Source organism: Scaptodrosophila lebanonensis, unplaced genomic scaffold (genome assembly GCF_003285725.1).
Source record: "Scaptodrosophila lebanonensis strain 11010-0011.00,11010-0021.00 unplaced genomic scaffold, SlebRS2 tig00000053-arrow-pilon, whole genome shotgun sequence".
NCBI classification, from domain to species: domain Eukaryota; kingdom Metazoa; phylum Arthropoda; class Insecta; order Diptera; family Drosophilidae; genus Scaptodrosophila; species Scaptodrosophila lebanonensis.
Window position 1 is genome coordinate 6,665,866 of NW_022060548.1, and position 23,172 is coordinate 6,689,037.

General features: G+C 37.8%; 1 protein-coding gene across 4 annotated transcripts in view; it reads left to right on the forward strand.

The window, feature by feature from the left end:
• LOC115623605 (homeotic protein proboscipedia) overlaps positions 1-23,172 on the forward strand; it is a 54,073-nt gene that overhangs the window by 28,546 nt on the left and 2,355 nt on the right. For 2 of the 4 annotated variants that reach the window (XM_030518020.1, XM_030518019.1), the window contains 5 exons: positions 21,164-21,321; positions 21,687-21,801; positions 22,630-22,761; positions 22,832-23,001; positions 23,062-23,132. In XM_030518020.1, coding sequence (XP_030373880.1) covers positions 21,164-21,321; positions 21,687-21,801; positions 22,630-22,761; positions 22,832-23,001; positions 23,062-23,132 — 646 coding nt within the window. The remainder of the gene's footprint in view (positions 1-21,163; positions 21,322-21,686; positions 21,802-22,629; positions 22,762-22,831; positions 23,002-23,061; positions 23,133-23,172) is intronic. The other 2 variants (XM_030518022.1, XM_030518021.1) reach the window with 1 other exon arrangement.

Genomic DNA, 23,172 nt, shown 5'->3' on the forward strand with positions numbered 1-23,172 from the left:
GAAAAATTGTCGGCATGGTATAGGCTGTATAGACTACTGTTTAATTGATTTCCTATTTTTTTATTGTTGTTATAAGTGCTAAGTAATTAAACCTATTCTAATATGGAATATTCTTACTCTTAAACTTAATATTCCCATTTCAGCTTTCGAGGTGAAGTTATGAGCTACTCTTGAATCAAGAACTGCACTTTATTAGCTTCTATTAAAATATTATATTTAATAGATAGAGTTTTCTTAGCATAAAATTGAATTGAATTTTCAAAACATTCTTATAACAAGTTGATTTTATTTGCTGATTTCATTAATTGTTGCCCTACCATTAGATGTGTCTACATACTATTTTCCGCACCTTTTCTCACATCCTCATTGCCACGCATTAAGAAGTAATGGCAGTTGGTTTGAAAAAGATGCCACATCAGCTGTCCGCCGATTCAATCAATATTTGGTCGATATTACAAAAACGTTTGTGGCATTGTCAGAATGGATGGATAGATGGCTGAAGAGTGTCTGTCTGTTTCCGAGTCTGTCGCTGTCGCTGTGTCTGCATTTCGTATTTTGTGTTGCGTATCTGTTGTGTCTGAACAAAGATGCTGCCTTAATTGAAACCGTTTAAATTGCAATTAATCACCCGAGAGCGCCGACGACGCGAGTGTTGCACAGTTGTTGCCGAGTGGCGCATCTAATTTCCATTCCCATACCTCAACCCATCCCATTCCATCCCATCCCATGCCATTCCACTCCGTTCCCATTCTCACACCGATTCAGAGAGCAACCTGCATTAAAGTGCAGAGCCTGAATTAGTGTCACCACAGTGACTAATTTTATCCTCTCGCGCGCTGGCTCACTGGCTCGCTGCTTTGTTTTAATTTCGAGCAAATGAACAGACAGACGAATTGGGCCGGGAGCCCGAATAACTGTTTAATCGCTTTCGACATGCAGACTTAAGTTTTGGCTTCGTATGGAAATGAGAGCAGAGAGTACTCGGCCATGGGAATGGGTGGTATGGGCCATGGGGGGTTGCCACGATAAGTGAAAATATGGGCGCCCCACTCCGCCAGGCTGAAAATATTTTGCGGTGGGCGGATGAGGATATTGCCACAGCGGCCGACCTAACCACCGCCCGACCGCCCAACCGCCCGCCTGCCACAACTTGCGATAACACCACCCACCGGACGCACGCACAGGATGCGACGGGTAGGTTGGATGGGAGGCTGTCGGTCTGTTTAGCGGCGCGTTTTTTGCGCTCGACTTTCTTTCCATTTTGCTTTCTTTCTCCGGCTCCGTCACAGTCACCGTCACCGGCTCCGTCTCCGGCTCGTGTGTTTTAAGTGGAAATAAATTAAAAATGGGTGGCACCGGCATCTTCTTTGCGTTCAGCGTCTGCTAAACACGCGTCGCAGGCATTGGAAAAGTCGGCTTCAGCTTCAGCATCAGCCTCAGTTTTAGCGTCGACTGAAGGTAAAAGTTTGGGATAAAACAGTTGAACTTCAAAATGTGAATTTGATTAGGATATTTGCATAAAATTCTGTTTCTCTACTCAGTGCAGGAGAGGGGGTGTGGGTGCAGGCAGCCACCGGCTATAACAGCAGTTTGTGGCAGTGGCAGCGGCAGCGGCAGAATAATGCTGCCATAAAACATGGAGCGTATGTTTGCTGCCGGAAGCGGAAGTATATAAGTCAACCTAGATTTGGTCGTAGCAGTTGCGTTGATACAAGGACAAATGGGCTTTCAGCAGTATTTTATGCCCACAACTTGTGCGAAGGTAGCGCTTTAAGAATTCGAAAGACACTCTAATACTCGAATTTAAAACACGACTTGTCTCGTCCAGGAGGTGGTTGCTGTAAATATGTAATGAGATTTGCTTGGCATCATTTTTAGTGCTACTTATATTATATTTTGAAGTTGTTCCACAAATTGTAATCAAATTGTAAATGTTTATTAATAATAGTTCCACTTTTTTATAACTTTCCAAAATTCAGTTCTCAATAGTGGCTGTAAAAATGGGGAACATGTGTTAAGTTTTTATAAAAGCCTTTATTTTCTGAGAAAATATAAAACATCTTATTCTGCGAAGAGTGTTTTTCTAAGTCTTTATTAAAGGTTCCTATAGATTTCTTGGGAGAATTCTATATAAAGAACAAGAGAGCCTGTACAATATATATATAGCAATATATACTTTGTGGGGTCTGCCACGCCTCCTTCTGTGTGTTACATACATTCGCACAAAACTAGTATAGCCTTTCACCCTTTGGGTACAGGCTATAAAAATATTTATATACTTTTAATCGATGTTGCATTTTTTTTAAATCCACCCAATTTGTTTATATTAATCGCACATTTAGCATCGCCCTATGCCAAGCAAAATATCGTTCCTAAATTCGTGCAAAACAAGTTTTTATATATTTTCCTCACGACCGGCTTTGTTTTTTTATCAACACATTGTCATGCGATAAGTTTTCCTTAATTATATTTTGCTAAAAGCTCTAGACTTCCTTTAAAATGTTTCCTTTAATTATTTCAAACGTTTTCAAAGTTGTATGACACTCCTGAAGAACTAGAGTAATTATTTTTTTAAGAGATTTATCGAATTATTATTTGTAAATAGATTGTTTGTTTGATACAGTAACTATTTTGTTTAAGTTATATTGGAAAGCTATTGTCTTGGCGATATATTTATAATTAAACGATTCTTCAATATAGTCAACACATCCTAATGTTAACCGACTTGACTTCCACATCACACAGACCCTTCTAATTCCTTCTCTAACTCCGTACATACATTGTATCTGTTAGATGATTATATGTATTATGAAAAACTTCAATGTTTACAATAATAATTATTTTCAAATATCTTGCAGCAAAAGTTTCATCTCTAAGATGGCAAATAGTCTAAACTCGAATAGAAAGCAATATCTTTTTACAATTCTTAAATGAATAAGAAATAATAAAATCCAAATCTTCAGCTATATTATGTTTCAAACCATTTTCTGTTTAACATAAAGACCTACACGACTCAAAATCAAGACCTCAAATGTATCGTGAGATCAGGGAATATGCAAAAAATATGTTTTGCTTTTCCCAGCTCCCAACTAACCCTAACATACTGCAGTGACAAATCGGCAAAGTAAATTGACTTATTTCATCATATACAAGTATCTAGACTATACTCGTCCACCCCCTCACAGCTACTAGCAAGCACATAAATATGTATTCGTGAACCACTTCGTGCCCCAATCCCAATGTGACATTTAGCATATGTTGCCACCTGTGTGTAATGCACGATACACCATAGACCGAACATGACTCCGGGAGTCGCCACACACACAAACACAGCCCCACACCCATATCGAACTTGAGACCGTGCCAAGCTGACAGCCCAGGCCCTTGAGCTGGCAGAAAATGGAAAAGTTTTTGCAAAAGACTGGCAAAAAGGAGTTGCTTAGGCAAATCGTATGTGAAACATTTGGCAGGCAGCGATTTATTTAATGTCTTTGGCACAGAGCAAGACCCAAACCGACTAGCCTGACGGCTTGGCCGCATCGTGGATGGAAGCCGGAGAACGGTTCGGGAAGGCAGCGCACGCAACGCGCAGCGCAGCGCAGCGCCAAGCAGATGCATGTTCGAGTGATTTAGATGATTTATGTCTCAAGACGTTGACTCGAGGGTTAATATTGGCCAACAACAGCAACAACTACAACGACTTACAACAATCGCCGGCATGTTTCGGGGACAAATTCACGCACTGCAAACATAAAATATTTCTACTATGGCGGCGATTTGCCAGTTGCCTGCCATAACTCATATCGAAAAGGCGGCGCTTGTGGCAAATTGGAGGCTCCATCGAGCCACAGCTGCAGCTACGCATCGGAACTCCAACCACTGCGACTCGAAATTCAATTATCGGGCATGCAACACGCATACGCCATGTTGTCCTCGAGTCCGCAATTAAAGCGACCACAGCGCCAACCGCTAATTAATTTACATTTGCGCGCCCCTCGGGCCCGTTGTCCGATGCGTCGCAACGCAGCGGTTTTAAAACTTGTTGATTGCCGTTGTAAGAAAAACGAATAAAAAAATATGAATACAAATAAACTCTCTTCGCCATATCCGCCAACTGTCCGGCATTTTTATCGACAGCCAGCTAAATATTTCCAAAGATTTATCGCATTTGTAAATACCTTGTGTTCGCGATTAGTTTGCGTGTTTGAATGCAACTGAAAAATGCAAAATGCATTGATAGCTCTATCGCTCAACAGCTAAGCGATGTTCATTAAGATGGCAGCTAATCTAAATCTGACTATTCCCATCAAACATAACATAAACATTACAACGACCGGAAGCTCTGTCGGTCTGTCTGTCTGTACTTAAGAATGTTGAAGAGGTTAGGAAATAGGGCAACATTTCCGTAGGCTGTTAATTATATATTTATTGTCACTGCTTTGTCTTACTGTTTAAATAATTTACAAATAAATCATGTAATTCTTAATACTTAAAATTCCAATCCAAAATCATTTGAGAGCTATAGTATTTTATTTGTACTTATCAGCAGGTGTGCCATAATTAAAACTTATTGATGATATCTAAATAGTACCTCTTATTGGAAAATACTCAACAGAAGAAACATGTTTCCATTATCACAAGAAAAACAACTACTTCAAGTAAATATATAGTATTTGATTATTTGCTGAATGGTTTAAGAAATTTTATGGAAAAATTATAAGAAGCTGCTGCGAAAGATCTTTGAGAGTAACAGTTATTGGTAATATATATGGAAATACTTAATCAATATAATAATCATGTGTGTACCACAAAATATAACTGAATATTTTTTGCATGAATGGAATAAATATTCTATTTGTTTAAGCAAAAAGGTCTTATCTTAGAATGCATAAAAAAGTTTGTACAACAAGAAAAGCTATTTAAATAATGTACCCTTTATCAAAATGTTAAAAGCAAAAACAAATCATTAATTTTTCTATGTACGATCTACACACGATATATGTATATATCTAAACGTATATACACGATCTTAAGGCCAAATGAGCGTTTTGTTATCACAATTATTCTATAAATTCTTTTATTTCCATTCAGTCATGAAAAGGTTTTAGTTTAAATTGAAAGTTAATTGAGCTTACTTTCATGAAACTCACACAAAATATATAAAGTTTTATTATTTTGTTCCATCATTCCATCATTCTTTAGAAAACATTTTTAAAAAAACTTGTTAATATATATTTTTTTTAATTTTTCCCTCTACTGGTTTAGTTTATTAAATATACTTGTATTTTGTGGCGTTATCTATATATTCAAATATTATGAACTTGTTGTTCAAACTGTTGACCCAGATAGAAGACTTTTCAGCTCTACACCTTTCTCTTCCTCTTTATCGTAAAATGTAGTCTCTTATTTGATCAGAGTTTCTACCTATTTACAATCACCTTAGGCAAAAGTTTCTAAAATAGATTGTGAAAACAAATCTGGCATATTCCGTTCTTAGTAACTTGCACTGAATTTTCTGTTGTTGCTTAACTCATTAATTTGAGTTTCCAACTTCTCGAACAAATACACTTTTTTCCGAATGAGATGATGCAAATACCGGTCTATGGCGGGCTATGTTGAGCGGATTTTTAGCGATTTTCTTTCGCTCAACTTCAGTGGAGCACAGCGGAAGTGACTTTTGGTTTTTCCACAATAAATATCGTTGCGAAACCGCAAAGTCTTCCCCCAGTTCTGCTGGTTCTGCTGGTTTGTTTAAAACAAAACTTACGGGCGATAAAAATGCCGCTTCAAGAACAACAACAACAACGACAACATCACCGGCAAGCTGCTGGCACATAAGAAATGACGAAACAGAAAGAGAGAACAGAGCAAAATAGCAAGAAAACAACTACCAAAGCAGAAAAAAGAGAGGGAGAGAGAGCAAAAACGTCGTTTCGTGTGTAAACGGTTTTTCTTTTTTGTTCTTCTATTTTTTTTGCACCATTTCGCATACCTTCTGATGTGGACAGCCGCCGTAGCCGTCGCCGTCGCCGCTTCTACTTCCCCGACCGTCTGGCAACGCTTTGGGTGGCCCGCCCAACGCCTGCTCCTTCTCAGTGACGCTGCGACTCCTCAGCTCCGACTGAAGCTGTGGCCGTGGCCGTGGTGAGGCTGAGGGCGATTCTCTTGCGAGACAAATGGAAATGAAGCGTTTATTTTGCTTTATTGCCGCGATAAGAAAAAATGAGGCATTATTTCGTTGTTTCAAGCAAAAGTTTCTGCCATTTTCCTCTTTTTGTACTTCTTGTTCTTGAAGCTTTTCCTCGCTTTTCTCACCATCGCGAGTACATATAACTTTTATTTTTATTTATATGTATGGTGTAGTAGTATGTATTTCTATATTTTCATGTTTGCTGCGGGCACGGAAATGTCGTGATGCGCATTGCTCGGCCACAGGTCAGAGCCGTTCCCGTTGCCGTGGAATGCGGCAATTTCCTCTGCAGTCTCCGGCCCACAAATTCCAACGCTGAGCGGCAGCGGGTGGCGCTTAGTTAATGCCGGCAGACTTGGCCATGACTTGTCGCTTTCTTATCCCCCCTGGAAATCTAATTCCTGAAGCTGCACCACAACGAATGAATGTGGCATTTTTATTTTTGATTTTGTTTTTGTTTCTGTTTTTGGTTTTTGGCTGAGCTCAAGGCGCGTATTACTTGCAATTTAACAACTTATTTAATGGAAATCAAATCGAGCAGAAAAAATGCATTTTTGTTGTTGTTGTAAGCAGCGCCAAAGGAAATTGTGACCTCGACGGCAACACGCTCGACTTAGGTAGTTTTTGCGGTTCGTCTAAGGCAGGAATGTCCAATTTGTATTGAGCCTACTTATGAAAGGGATCATTGAATTTGTTGTTGTTGTAATATATAAATAGAATAAATAGAATTTATAAGTTATAAATTATAACGAACGTACAAAGACAATTTTAAGTTTTAAAAAGTACATTAAAATGTCCTTTTGAACTTACTTTAGAACATAAATCTTTACTAAATGTGTAATTTTAAGCTATTTTTAATCATTTTATTGAACTGCTAAATAATTTAATTGCTTTGCTTATTAGTCGATTTCAATATTAGCTATTTTATTGACTACAATTCAGTTCGTTTCCTTGATTTGGTTTTAATCAATGCTAAAAACAATTGCCTCATTACAATCAACAAAGAAGGAAGATATGACGTTTTTTCTCAAGAACGTCTTGTACATCGATTGATTGATTGTAATGATTTTAATGAAGTTAATGCTCCGAGGTTTTCGACTTTATAAGATACCCCCTCTTTACAACTGTCAAAGCCAGCCTCTTTAAATTTGGTCTAAGGGATTGACTACTACGAAAAATATTTGAGTAAACACAAGAAATCGGGTTTTTAGATTAGAAATTTTTGTAGGTTAAGTATCATAAGCCTCTAATATATTTAATGCGATGATGGTGGTTTATAAAGCACTGTTTTGGGATTGATCGTTTATACAGTGCCTCCATTTAAAAGGGTTCATCTCGCAAATTACTTTCCATAGCAAAAATCGTACGATTTCTTTAGGATTAAAAATGTGGGATAAGATAGTGGGATAATCGAATGTACAATTGGATGAATTTGAATCTACTAGTAGGCAAGGACAATTCCTATTTCTATGACCAGCACAAAAAATCATTTCAATGTTTAGTTTAAACAAACATTAACCACAATTTGACGTTCAAATATCTACATAACATTTGAGATGCTTAAGGCAATAAGGAGATACTTATGGAGAAAAAAATTGGCAGCTTTAGTCCCAAATAAAGTGTTCCTTTTAGATAAAAAAAAAACAAACAAACATTGGTTGGCATTGCAGAAGTGGAGACGCATTTTATAGTCGTGTTTTGTGGTGGAACTGGCTCTTGCCAGTGGTGGCCACCAAATACTTAGAAGCAACTTGTGATATGATATCGGCTAGTTTTTCCTGTTACTCCGAGGAAAGAATATATTGGTTCAAGGATACATTCGGATTGGCATCTATATATATGTATAAAATGATGGAGAATGTTGCTTCATAATGTTGCTTAAAACATACAAATAGTGTCCACAATGGTGGACCAGTTCAACAGAAAAGTGTACCTCAACCTCAGTCGGCCACTCACTCACCAGAACTTAATCCAATTTGAGAACTATTGCGAGTACCCAATTTTTTACGATCCATGCATTTGTCTAATCATAGCTAGATCCCGCACTTACTTCGAGAGGAACCTGTCGCTGCCATGCTGGCAAGTAGTATTTACATTGTAAGCCCAAATTTTCCCGAGTCATTGGCTGTGGAGCGTGCAAATTAAACAGTAGCGGTAGCCGCGGCTATTAGAGGTGCGATATCGGCCTTACAATTTGCTGCGATCGCGGCGAGTACGAGGAGACGGAGAAAATGAGAGTAGCGTGAAACCAATGCGATCACAAACAAAACTCAAATAAAGGCCGCCAAAAATTCAAAAGCCGCATCATTAATTATGCTCAGCATTGCTTAACGCAAACCAGCAGCAGCGGCAGCGGCAGCAACAACAACAATAATAATGGCAGCAGCAACAACAACAACAACAACAATAGCACAAAGCTGTCAGCGCGCGCTGATCTGTCAAATGGTGAAAGAAATGCGGCAGCAACAGCCCGCCGGGTCTGGCGACGCTTTTGTTGCATTTCAAACAAAATATTGATTAATCATAAAAAAATATTGTATGCTCGTACGCTCGCACCTACAAACAAACCTACAACACACACACACACACACACACACACACACACATACACATACATGAATTCATTCATTCATTCATGGACTGCGGGCAGACGACTTCAAACGATTTTAAGCTGATTTTTCCTTCTTCTATGGCCTTCAGTCGAGCCGCCACAGTTGTTGGCCCATTGTCTTCGCCAGCTTCTTTACAATTTACAACAATTTTTCATGTGGCAGCAATAATCATTTTTCGAGTTCAAGTTGCCCGCCATAACAATGGCTAGGCATTGCGAAAAAGCACTGCCTGCGCTTTTCCTTCAGAGATTTATGGCCGAGCTGCAGTCGGCAGTTCGTCAAAAGTCAGTCTTCACTCTTCAGCTTTTTCAGCTTCTTCTGCTCCATCTGCCGCCATAAGTCGGACATGCTTGAAACCAACATAATGCCTCTTCCAGACACCACCACCTTGTAATCGCATCGAAGCGTTCAAATCAAAGTCGCATAATTTATGGCGAGCGTGCGGAATTGTTGTCATTTGACGAATTTGCGGTCGCGGACGCTCTACTTTGAAATTGATTTCAAAGGTGACGCGAAAGAAAATTAATAAATTATTTACAAAAAAAAACAAGAGAGAACGCTACAGTCGAGCAAGCCCGACAGTGTAATACCCTGTACCCAGGTAAACTTCCGCCACTGAGTTATATGCGCCCAAAGCAGCAAAAAGAGGAAGAAGAAGAGCGAACTTGTTGCTGCAGTTTGGGGGGGTTGTACTGGCGAGAATTTGTTTCGCTAATAACTTTTCTTAGAATTGACCGAATAGAATAAAATTTTGAACAACAGTAGACAATTATATAGAAATTATGTGTGCAAAGTTTGGTTTAGGTAGCATTTGAAATGTGGACGCTATTGACGAAATTCTGTAGCGGGGGAAGGGGGGGAAAATTCAAAAAAATAAAATAAACTCGTCCTTTCTCGGACCTAGGAGAATCTGGATGCCAACTTTGGTTATTCTAGCTTTTATAGTTTCTGAGATCCTCGCGTTCATCCAGACGGACAGACGGACAGACGGACAGACGGACAGACGGACGGACGGACGGACATGTCTAGATCGATTTCTCTCGTCATGCTGATTCAGAATATATATACTTTATGGGGTCGGAGATGCTTCCTTCTGTATGTTACATACTTTGCACAAACCTAATATACCCTTTTTACCCTACGGGTACAGGGTATAAAAAAAGAATAAAATAAAATGACACATTAATTTTGCATTGACGAACAGGCTTTAATTTTCATTTTTAATTCGCTTTCAATCTGAGAGACTTGCAAAACATAATCCAGCAACCCCCTTGGAAAATGCCAGCCTCCCAGCCAGCCAGCCAGCCAGCCAGAAAGGGAAATGTAAATTTTTTCCTCTGCTCTCGAGCGCAAAAAGTTTCCCTCGCTGATTTTGATTGACAGCTCTTAGCATCCCTGATGGATTTCATATTTGAACGTCAGACCAAAATGACAGCCCGCCACCAAAGCCGAGGCTCTAGCTCCGGCACATACTCGTATACCCGTAGATGGCACGGAGACAGCTCGTCGGGCGGAGGCTTAAGCGCTGGAAAAACTTTTTATTTTTGTCTTTCTTTCCCGCTTTGTGTCTTTTTAAACAGCTTTCATATTTTCATGGCAGACTTTCAATCTGCCATAGACACATGCGACTCTCTGTATATAGAAATCGTATATAGTATGTACTTGTACATAGTATATAAATAATACACATACATACAGTATACGACAAGCCGAAAGTTTTTCAATTTGGAGCTGCTTTAAAGCCGATTTGTTATAGATATTTACATAAAGCCGTAAGCTTCTGTTTCTGTGTTTGTGCAACGACAACGGATTGACAAGCAAAACGTTGAAAATGTGTTGGAAAAATACGGAAAAATATACACATACATACCATGTATGTATGTACAAAAGACTTTCTGCGTAAAAGCAGCCTAATGACATTTTAATCAAATTGCTGGAGAAGCAACGCACTTGGACTTAAATATTAAAATTAAAATTAAAGTGAGAGGAACCTTTGTACTATAGTACCATTTATTTTGTTATTTATTGAAATGAGCAAAAACTAGCACTTGTTGCCCTTTCGAATTGTTTCTCTAATACAAAACTTCAGTGATTTATTTTCAGTCTTACTTTTAAGACTGAAATGTACACTTCCCATATCCATCTTTTGTAAAAGAATTCCACAGCGGTTCGGTTCTCAATTTTTTAAAGAAAAAATGAAAGAATCATGTACCAGTTCTAGTTAAACTCCCGTATAGTCTAAAATTTTCACTTATAATAAAAACTCGTTCTTTTTTCTGAACAAACAAGCTTCCGAAAACATATTCTAATGTACCAGCGCGCTGTTAATTACAGCTGTAAGCGGTCTGTTAGTTAACAGAGCGCTGCTCGCGGCGCAACTTCTCTCCCTAATAGTCTTATTGGTTTGTAAGCGCTTTACTGGGAATTTGTAAAGTTAAAGTAAAGTTAAAAGGAAGAAACTTGGTGAATAGACGTATCAGAGAAAAAGTGTTCGTTTTTCATTTACGCCGCCATTTTGGAAATATTTAATCGACGCCCATATCGACGCCCTACAGTACCTAATATAAAAAAATTAAATTACAGAGCTAAATAATTCTTCATTTTAGCGACCACAATTGGAATTTAAAATTCTAATGTGTTTACAACCAATCTGAATTATATGCTATATTGTTCCTCAAAGCTCCTAGTCTTTCAACAGCTTCCCAATACTTCAATACGCTTGGGCTACAAAATGGAGGACACAATAAATACAGCTTGGAATATTGTTCATCTTGGAAATTGATTGGAAAAAATAGATTATTTTCTTCTTAATATTTCTAGAATACATTTGAAGCAATGTTTTCGAAACGCTAAATTCTTCCAAACAGTCAATTATATCGCAAACGGAAATATAGTTACAATATTGGTCAGACAATAGATATAGTCCCACTATTTGCAATTTCAGCTCCGGTTACATCATTAAAGTAGGTCTTGATTATGCTGAGTTATTTAAAAAAGATGAGAATGCATATGTCAGGATAGTACGTTTCTAATATTCCTCACCTGCCAATTTCATTTCCATTGAAAAAAAAAGCTTTTCATTTTGATTGAAACTCTATTCGATGTAGAACAGTCCATCATCTGGCGAAGTGCTGATCGAAGTCAAAGGTATTATTCTGCTCCTTGGTAAAATAGTGTGACGGATATTATATAAGGAGCTCTTTTATTATACTTTAAAACTAATATTGCATTCCTTAAAAGAACACCTTAAAAGAATCTACAAAATTAAGGAATCTGGTCATGCAAAAATTTATATATAAATAAATGATTTAGAAAAGCATTTTATTTTGACTGTAACGCTATTCTATGTAGAACGGTCTATCATCTGTCAAAGTGCTAATCGAAATCGAAAGAATATAACTATCCTGCTTATAGGTGGAATAGTATGACGACTAATATATAGGGAACCTTATTTTATTATACTTTAAAGCTAATGTCGCATTTCTTTTAAGAAAAAGAATCTAACAGATTAAGGAATCTGTGATATCAAATAAATGCATTTAATCGAAGCTTAAAAACGAATTTTTTTGAGTCGTTTCGAGTCATGCAAAAAGGTAAATATAAATTATAATCGGCATTTCTTAGACTGAATGATTCAAAGAACCCAATGGAAAAAAATGTTAGAACTCTATTTTTAGCCAGACAAACAAATAAACAAGCAAAATGCTCACAAAAATGTGTTACTTCTAAATATGCAAATTCGACGATACGAATGCTGATCATTAATCAAAAGTTTTCACACCTTCAGCATTATGGTCCTTGTGCGAGAGAGGGGAGTGGAGGGATAGGGGAGCGGGTCCTGTTTGTGGATCAACATGCAATGCCAACGACATAGTTTTGTTTTGGTCGATGCCTGTGTTTCCTAAATGCTCGGTTTGTTGACATTTGCTGGTCGTGAAAAGTCATTAAATATATTTCTCTAATTTATCTTCGACAATAGCAGCAGAGTTATGGCATTAAAGTGAAACTCCTGCCACTGCCACTGCCATTGCCAATGGCTAGGAAAACCTACCCTAGTGTTGGTGGTTTTCGTTAACCCATTGTCGTTGGGTCTGCAACCCTTTCATCGTCCCCGCTAATTAAAACTAATCCAAAGCAAATGCTCAGTCCGACAACAGTGTTGTACACTTTTCGCATAAATGTCAATCAAGCCCGCAATTAAATGATTGAAGACATCATCTCAGGCTGCCTTTTCACTGCGGGGGATTACAACTCCTTCAGATGTCATCAGCAGCCACTCAAGGAGCTGGATGTCCTGCCGTGCTGATTGGTCAGCACTTGTGATGAGAGCTTAGAACAAGCTTGGGCCTACAACGCACTGAGGGTACACTAAAAAAAAGCCTTATAAATAAGAATTTATAGCAAAAGTAAATGCCTCTCCCGATACGGCATTAAAATAATTTTAACTGCATTTCGTGTTCTCTGTTCAACATAAAATAAAGCTTACAATCTGTTCAATGTTTCAAAACTTTTATGCTGATTAATATTTTAACATATTTTTTAATATGTTTGTATTTTTTATAGCAATAAATTGAAGTACCTTAATCCATCTTGGAATTGAATCTTTTGTTTGTTTTTTTATGCCTCGATGTCATTTGTTCGAAATAAATACTTATAGTTTTAAGCGAAGATTTCAACTTATTAGAATTTGAAGGCAAGTTTATTGGTAAATGAGAAAAGTGTTTAGTCTCAAAGCTTAAGCTAAGGGCTTGGGCTAAGTTAATTCTTTAGCTAACAGATTCCATCTCTCGAAGCTAGCCGTTCAATCAATTCAATGAATTACTGAATTCATTTGTGATTTAAACCTTTTCCGCTTTCTATTCAATGTTATTATTCAAAAAAAAATGTTGATATTTTTGACAAACTTTTATAGTTTTTTCATCAAAAAATTTGTATATATAATATATTGCCACTAAAAAATGTTCACTGACTTTAGTTTCCATTTAACTTGACAAATGTTTATTTATTTGTTTATTAAAAGCACTTCTTTCTACAAAAATTGAGTATACTTTTCAATATTTAAAAAATGATGCACTTTTTTAGTTATATATGTATTTATTTATATTTTGAATGCATATATCATATATTCATATCATCATCAGCTTTAAGATGTTTGTTTTCCTAATCGCACATCAACTGAACGCAGATACAAAATATTTTCAAAGGAAATTGACTTTTTCTCGAGCTCCATCGTCGCCGTCGTTGTCTTCTTCGTGAATGATTAATGATGTATTTGCTCGGCATTCGTCTAGAATAGGTCTGTAGCTCCGCTTCAATGAAAATTTGTACACTCGCCTCCGATATAATGCTGTTTGGAGTAGCTGGAGCTGAAGAGGTAGTCGAGCATATAAGCTTTGCTTCCGACACGCCGTAAGGGTATTGTAAGGGTATTTGATTGAATTTGTCACAGCCTTGCCGTTTCAGTCTTAAAGTTTCGACTGCTAGTTCAAAATTTATATTTATTTCCCCGTTTGGCTTAGACTTGTTACCAAGCCACCACAAATGCCACGAACGCACACATAATTTAAGCCACACTGGACTCTGTAACTGGCCGATCTGCTTCTGCCTCTATCTCTGCCTTGTTGCTAGACGCAAAATTTAGAAGATAAATTGAGGTCATTTTTTGGGTGAGGGGCACCTTTGGTCTTCGTGTTTGTTCTTCTGGCATTTGTTAGCCTCGAAAAGGTCGGTCTAGCCTCAAATTGTGTGTCCACTTGCGACTTTGTTGACCGCTGCTGTCCCATTCACGTGTCCACACACTCGCCACAAATGTCCTTAATGTGCGAACAGCAGCCACACATCCTTGACATCCCCAACATGTGTAAGTGGTTAACTAAAAAGGCACGTGGGCATTAGGCAAATAGATAGATAGATATACTCTTACACGAGCACATTCCTCATGCTGCCTTCTGGGGATGACTTAAGCACAGTTCGCGCTCATAATCAGTGCACTGCGCGAAAAGAAATTGATTCTAAGCAGAGCTCTTGCGACCTCTGAAATATAAGGAAATGTCCCGGCACAATACTAGCTATAAGCGGCGTTTCATAAAGAGATTGTGGGTTTTTTTAATGCAACCATCAACCTTCATTTATTCCAAAAAAAATTGGCTCATCAATTGGTGTGTATCTATAAATTTTATTAGTTAATAATAAAGAGTACAGGTTATAAAACCTTATCAACCTAATTATATATGCAATACTTGTCTAATTTGAAACATCTGTTACATTTTTATAAAAATGTGTAACCCTGTAAAAAGAATTATATGTCCGAAAACTGCCTTCGTCGGTACTTTCCCTTTTGATATGCAGTTTTTTGTGGATCTGTGGACCATACTCTCTGCTAAAATATTTGCATATACATACACTCAAAAACAGCTTAGCAATTAATTAATTTATTTATTGAATCGGTCACATTAAGAAATTTGTGAATTCTAAAGAAGCAAAATGGAAATTGTATAACATACTAAAAATGTTCACAATATTTAAGTTCTTAGTGGATTTTTACACAATATTTTAGTACATATTTGTAGGTATTTCCTTATTTTGCACATAGAATTATTTTCTATGGGGTGTCGAAAAACAATTGGTTTTTTAATATAAAAAGAATTCCTTGAAACTTAATTTTTTGTCTTTTTATGCAATGCACATATAATTATTTTATTGTCTAGTTTTTTATTAAGAGCACTTCCTATTGCTTCAATAAATTTGAAATACTTTTCAATTGTTGGAAAATTATGCAGCTTTTTAGATATATATGTATGTATGTATATGTATTTATATTTTTAAAGCATTTTCATATCATTATCAGCTTAAAATGTTAATTTATCCAATGCAGATACAAAATCTTTTCATAAGAAAGAAGAATGCTAGAAGCTCTTTACAAATTAATTTCTTTTTCGAAAATTTCAACTATTCTGTCTCATAATTGGGCGTCTAGTTGACCGAAGGCGACTTCAGTGTTCGTTCTGAGAGTTATAGTACAATCAGGGTCCGTAAATAATTTTTTTTTTTATGTTTAATTTAAGCATTGAATCCGTGCCTACAGGTTAAGCACCTTAACAATACACGTTTACAAATATAGAAATTCACTAACCTTGAGCACTTCCGCAAATAATTTTTGTTAAAACGAAAAATTATGCTCTCATAATAACATTGAGAATGCAAAGAGTTTACCAATATCCTTTTAGGACTATCTATGCTTTTTCGACATGATTAAAACATTTTGAATGTTTATTCATTCTGTCAAACTTTAATGATTAATTTTGAGTTTTACTTTACAACTTAATTAATAATCCTTATGTTTTTGATCAAAAATAAAACTGTAAAATTTTTGGTTTAAGGGTGTTTTTAGCCCAAAACTGTAGTACAAGTATAGGGGTTCGTCTTATTACTATTATTATTCATGTTTAAGGATATATTGAATATTTATATTTATATCTATATTTTATTTAAATATATTTATAAATGTTGTCCTTATTGCCTATGAAAAAGGCAGTCAGAATTACAAAAAGCTTTATTTTTGTTAAAAACAAATAAAACTTAAAGAATCATCATTATTTTATGAGTATTGTTTTTTTGCTCAAAAATAATGATTATTAGTTAAGTTGTAGAGGAAAACTCTAAATTAATCATTATACAAGTATTGTGAGTGAATAAATAAAATAAAAAAAAATTATCATTATTTTGTAAGTTTTATAAGAACACTCCTTAGTTACAACTGCTAGTGGTTGTCTGGCGTTATCTTCTAGGAATACAGAGTCCATAGTCGCTATTGAAGCTTCACATCATATACTGAACCAGTCTCTTACAACTTGACCATTCAAGTATTTATATTTCTTTTGTTATATTGCCTGTCATTCAATGATAAAAATGCCAAACTTATCGCTTACAAATACCGATATCTGAAAGCTGCACTACACGTCCTGTTAAAACACCATTTGCAAGATATTTGAAATAATTTCTTTGACTGCATCTTTTGAAAATACACACCCACCTTCATATTTTTAAACAGCATTATTAATTTTATGATTTCTAGCTGTTGGTGTGCAAAAAATAAGGCAACCATTTTGCAATTGTTGCAGAATTTACGCTCATTTTAATTTGCAACGCGGGCAGCAAATGCGTTGAATGTGCCTGAGGCAAGCAATTTTTGTTGTTGTTTTTTTTTTTTTGTTTTTTCCTTTTTGTTTTTGGCCCAAATGCTTAACACATGCATAAATAAATGCCCATAGTTGGCTCGAAAAAAAGTGGGACTGCACAAGTGCAGGGAAGAAGGTGGATCGGTCGGTCGTTCGGGCTGGTCGGGCTGGTCGGGCTGGCCAGTTGGTGGCTGGACTTGGAGCTGGACCTGAGACTGGACCGGTCTGGAGGCACGAGTGCGTTTAAGTGTTAACATGTAAATTATGCTGTTGGCGCAGTTAATAAGTGTGTTTCAAGTGCTGTAAATCATTGCGAAAGTTTCCTGAGTCCGTGTGGGTGCTGGTGTGTGGAAATTAATTTTATTTTGCTTGTCACATATACATACATATGTACAAGTATGTATGTACGTGGCAGTACTAGCATAAATTTATGTTCGCCTAAGAAGGGCAACTGAATTTATGTATGTCTGAATGCTGAAAGCAGCTGCAGCACAAAGTATCGTTTTGTAGTTGTTGCTGATAAGTTTCATTTTGACTTTTCCGGCATTTCATCCATGCTGATGACATTTCCAATGCCTCTCGTCCTCCAGCCTGCGCTCTCCTGCGCATCCTTCTTCCTGCAGCAATGACAAACAAAATTCATTTCGTAATTTCCAGCCACCTCCAGCAGCAGCTGTCGTGTAGTTTTGGATTTCGTTCTGACCAGCCTGCAGAAATTGCAGTCCCAGGCTCGACTTCGGTTCGTTCGTTTATTCCATTTGCTGAATCTTTGCGGGAAATGTGACAACGCCCCCTAGCCCCCCAACCCCCATCAACACACTTCTCCACTCATCCAAGGACTGCAAGGACTCGCTTACATGCCGCTCGGTTTTAGAAAATTATCTTTTTGCTCGTCGTCGCCAAAAAGGAAATCATATTTTCTGCTTTTGTGCACTTTACTTTTCAGTTTTCGAGCGCTCCCGGCTCCCGCCCCTCCCCTCCCCTTCCCTCTTTGCTTCGCTCGTTCGAGTCGGTCGTAAACAGTTTGGTTGCAACTTTTGTGCGAAATTTATGCTCTCGCCCGTATCTGCCACTCTTTGCAAGTACCGTGCCACGCACCGTCGCCCACAACCAACCACTTATTGGGGAAATGGGTTGCGACGTGCTCGACCTGACTGGGTCTGTGTCTGTGTGTGTGCATCCCCACCAGGTGGTGTTTATGGCATCCGCTTTGCGAGTATTGATGAAGGAACTCGCATCTGTAATTCAATCAGTGTCTATGTCTGGCTGCCATTTGGCGGCAAAGGACCAAGCGACCAAGAAAGAGTCTCCTGTTTACGCCGCCCATTCGAGTGGAAATTTGTGCTGAAATTCCATCGCATAAATGCAAATAAGGTGCGCCAAAATAAAATGCACACTTCTCGACAATGATATGCGCGCTATTTTTGACAATTTTATGGCATTCTGCGTTACATTTTTGCTTCTTCTTTTTTTTTCAATTTTTTGATTTTCGCGTCCATTGAAGTGTTCAAAAGTTTTGCGCAAATAAATGACAAACTAAGCTGTGAAGGTTAGGGAGAAAATAACTGATATTGTTAGGCAACTGATATGCCATAATATACCAGAGATTATATTGTATACACAAATGAAAATATTATCCAACAGCAACAAAAAGAAAGGAAAAGTCATTCATATACTGTTGTGATCAATTATGTCTCCGTAATAATATGAGAAATATTCTTGTATAAAGATTTTACTAAGTCTTTCGATTGTTCAATTTATAGTCTGCACTTTCTCAACACATTTCCCTGCAGTTCTGCGGAACAGTCCCTCACTCTGACCTCATTTGGCGCCTTATTGTTTCTCTTTTCAAAATAATAATTAGTCACTTATAATCTCTATAATATATTATTATATAAGCTAAGTATGTCGCTTCCATAGTTGATTAGATGTTATTAGCTACTGCGTGTACTTCCTTCTCAATAAAGCGCTTTTATTGAACACCCGATTGCGGTTAAAAGTGGGTTACTAATACTAGCTATTAATACAACCCATACCTTGAGAGTTATTTTACAGTTTTTTTTTTTTACAAATATAAGTAAATTGAACAGAATCATTTAAAAGTAACGAGCTTTCTTTAAATTTTTATACTTGAACCTTATCTCTCATATCATTATTTTTAATTATTTTAAGTTTCCAGCATGAATTCTTTATAAACCTAATACTCTCCTGAAACAGACTACATTCCTAGTTTGGTACTCAAAAAGTCTTTTAGTTCCATCTTTGGGTAAAATAGTCGATCTGTTATTCCCCACAATTATTCCGTTTTAGCTATCTCAGGAACTTTTTATGGAGCTATTTGTTAGTAGTAGTCATATAGTGAATTCTTTATCTCGGGCTCCAAATACTAACACTAAAGTCACAACTTAAGGAAACGATTATGTTTTGGTGACCCCGACACTTAATATCACTTGAAAACGAATTACAACAAAATTAATTTCCCGAATTTTCCATATAAAATGAACAATTCAAATAGCATTGCATTTTCTCAGTTCATTACCAACGTATTATAATGTGGTGAATTTTTCATTCCCTTGAAGGCAAGATGAGACCCCAATCGCAAAGTTGGCGTACCTGAGTGGGGATTTAGAGACCGAGCCAAATAGGCCCCCTTCCGTCAAAGAGAATTATTCTGACTGGAAGCAGGCAACTTGCTCACATAGTAGTAGACGGAAGAAACAGCTACTACTAGAAGAATTTAAGCGCTGGGCTGATAGCTCTTTCTGTCGCCATTCACAACTGATCACAATAATAAGACTAGAAGCTGGTTGGAATCGTTGAAAATAGGATTACACCTAGCCCTCGCTTAACACGGGGGTAATCCCCTTGAAAACGTCGTGTTCAGCGAAATAGTGTTAAACGAGCCATGTACTCCATACAAAATAAGGGGGGGTTCCGAAAACGACGAAAAATTCATACAAAATAGATTTACTGTTCAAATTTATTAGTTTCAAAAACATAAAATCGTTTATTCAAATCGATTTTGGCAATCGTGTAAGAACGAGGTTTTTCATCGTGTCAAAATAGAAAAGGTAGCAATTTGTAATCGTGTTAGACCGAATTCGTATTAAAAGTGTTCGTGTTAAGCGAGGGCTAGTGTAGTTACCAAGGGTTCCAGGGTTCTTTCAGGAACTAGCCGCTATAGCGCTACGAATTTCGCCATTCTAAGCACTTTGCTTGGGGAGGAGTTGGACCAAAATATTCAACTTCAAAAGTTTTGTCTCCGACTTTTAAAACCGATTAACACGATTGTTATGCGGATGTGGGTGTATTTACAAATTTAGTTTCCTCATTCTTTAAGGGAATTCAAATGAAGCTTGATAATTATTACATATTTTGAATTTTGAAAAGCTTCCTTCTCATGGTAAAAAATATATCCAACAACAGAGTATTGCCTTGTACCTATCCTAAGTTTTCTTACTTATCGTATACATTCATATTTGTAAGCAAATGCTAATTGATTTGTTCATTCCAACTCTTAAACTAAGCCAACTACCATCCATCGTAGAGTATTCAGAGCTGCTACCTTTCCACATCGATTCAGAGTACACACTCGCATTTAAATGAAGTACCGCGAGTGCTCACAACACACTTGGTCGTTTGGAGAGCCGTGGAAACAGTAGCCCTACACGCTGTGATTGATTGATTAGATTTTTGTTAATTACTTAACGCGCTTCAGACTTCAAGCTGAGCGCGTCGCGCATTCCAAGCGTTGAGCGTTGCGAGCCAAACTTACAAGATGCGAGTGCTTGTATCTCAGATTGATGCGCAGCTGCAATTTCGGAGCAGAGGGAATACAATTTTTCGCTTCCTGAATTAGTTATGCCCGGTGACGAGCTTGAGCTGATGGATTGATTGCGAAGCTCAGAACGCAGCCGACTGCATACACCAGATGCATAGATTTTCAAATGGCTTTCAGTTGCGAGCCAAGTGCGTAGCTCAAGACGCTCATCTACATACTAGTAGTAGTTGTTGAAAGGAGTGTACTCCCATAGTGTGTAACGCCCCGAATCCCACAAACGAATGCAATGTGTGTTAAGCAGCACAACACTACACAACAGAACACAACACAGCACAACAGGGCGCTCTGCCATTTTCAAATTCACATTTACTCAAGCAGGAAGAAATGCAATTTTCAATTGCAGCTGAATTCGTTCCAGAAAACGGCCTGCCCCGACGTCTTCGAACCGCATACACCAACACACAGCTGCTGGAGCTGGAGAAGGAATTCCATTTCAATAAATATTTATGCCGCCCCAGAAGAATTGAAATTGCAGCCAGCTTAGATCTGACCGAGCGACAGGTGAGTAGTCCTCCTCCTCCCCCATTCCCCATCCACCATTCCCCATCCAGTTATCCAGCTTAAATTCAATACAGCCGTCAATATAGCTGGTGTTGCTGTGCAAATAAATTTCAACTCACTGTCGAGGCAAAGTGGTGGCACCCTTTAGTTGGCTGTCGGGTTGGCTGGCATGCCAGCACAGCAGCTGGTAAAGGTGGAAAAATTTCATTACTTCTGACAAATTGCATTCTGCAAAGGTAGACAGACACAAGATGCACCGAACCTGTTTGTTTTCATTTTAATTGCACACCAACATGCCTCCAATGGCACTCGACACTCGAAGCCGACACTCGACTGAGGTGTTTTCTTTTGCGCTCTCCTTTCAGGTAAAAGTTTGGTTTCAGAATCGTCGCATGAAACACAAACGACAAACGCTCTCCAAAACAGACGACGAGGACAACAAAGACAGCCTAAAAGGTGACGATGATCAGTCCGATAGTAGTAAGTGCAAAAATATATTTCATTTTTATCTAAAACTAAGGCTATTAGTGTGAGGCTTAGACAAAAGCTTATTTCTTGAATTAGACTTGCACTCTTCGATTTATTTGTAAGGTTTCCGAGTGCTTTTTCTGAATCTATTTAAAGTTTATAAAGTTAGAAAGCTTATATAGCAGTTCTCTAAAAGGCTAACAATTTAATTTCTTTTATTTAAAAAGAAATAAATAATAAATCTTCAAGAAAGAAATGACGGCCTTAAATTTCTACATTTAATTTGATAATCATTTATTTTTAACAAGAAACAACAATAAAGCTTTAAGAAAGTATTTTATTTCTTGCATTTCTACATATAAATACAACATTTACTTTAAAATATGATTTGGTGACCCCGAGGCTAGATTGTCAGAACAGTAGATTTAAGTTTCCCTCAAACCCTCAGAGTGCTTGTATTAGTCCTTAACTACCCCTGTCTCCATCCAAATCACCATTAGAGTCAACAAGTAATAGCAGCATCATCTCAAACTATACAATTCACTTTCAAAATCAGCACTCTCACAAACAATATAGCATATACTTGTAGATAGGCGAGAGTTCTGGTACAGGCAGAAGCGGAAGATACGTTCCACTTTTACTTTTAGAAACCTTAAGCCATAAGTGAGGAACGCTGAAGTCTATCAATCATTGTCAAAGTGGCGGCCCAACTCGAGCATTGAGCCGCTAACCCCTTTGCGATTCCTTCGACTCGATGCCTTTTCGTTATAAAAGCAAAAACCTAAAAATAAAACAAAAACAAACCATCAATTTTGATTCCCTCTGCTTTGCACGAAACAGACTCCAATTCGAAGAAATCGTGTCAAGGTTGCGAACTGCCTTCCGATGATATACCGGACTCGACTTCGAACTCACGGGGACACAACAACAATACGCCCAGCGCCACCAACAACAATCCGAGTGCAGGAAGTCGTAAGTAGATGGAAGACTTTTAGCAGCCATGACGGTTTCTTAACTAAATCGTCGTCTCTGTCTATCGCAGTCACACCCAATTCCTCGCTAGAAACGGGCATCTCTTCAAACCTGCTCGGCAGCAGCACCGTATCCGCCTCCAATGTAATCAGCGCCGACTCGAGTGTGGCGTCCAGCGTCAGTCTGGACGAGGATCTGGAAGAGAGTCCCATCAAGGTGAAAAAGAAAGATGACAGCCAGGTGAGTGTTTAATCCACAAATCTAAAAATGAAACAGTTTCTCAACCAAATATGTGAATAGGTCATCAAAAAGGAAGCGGTTTCCACCTCATCCAAGGCCTCACCCTTTGGCTACGACACTCCGACGGCATTGTCTGCGTCCGGTGGCGGCAGCGGCGCTGGTGTTGGTGGT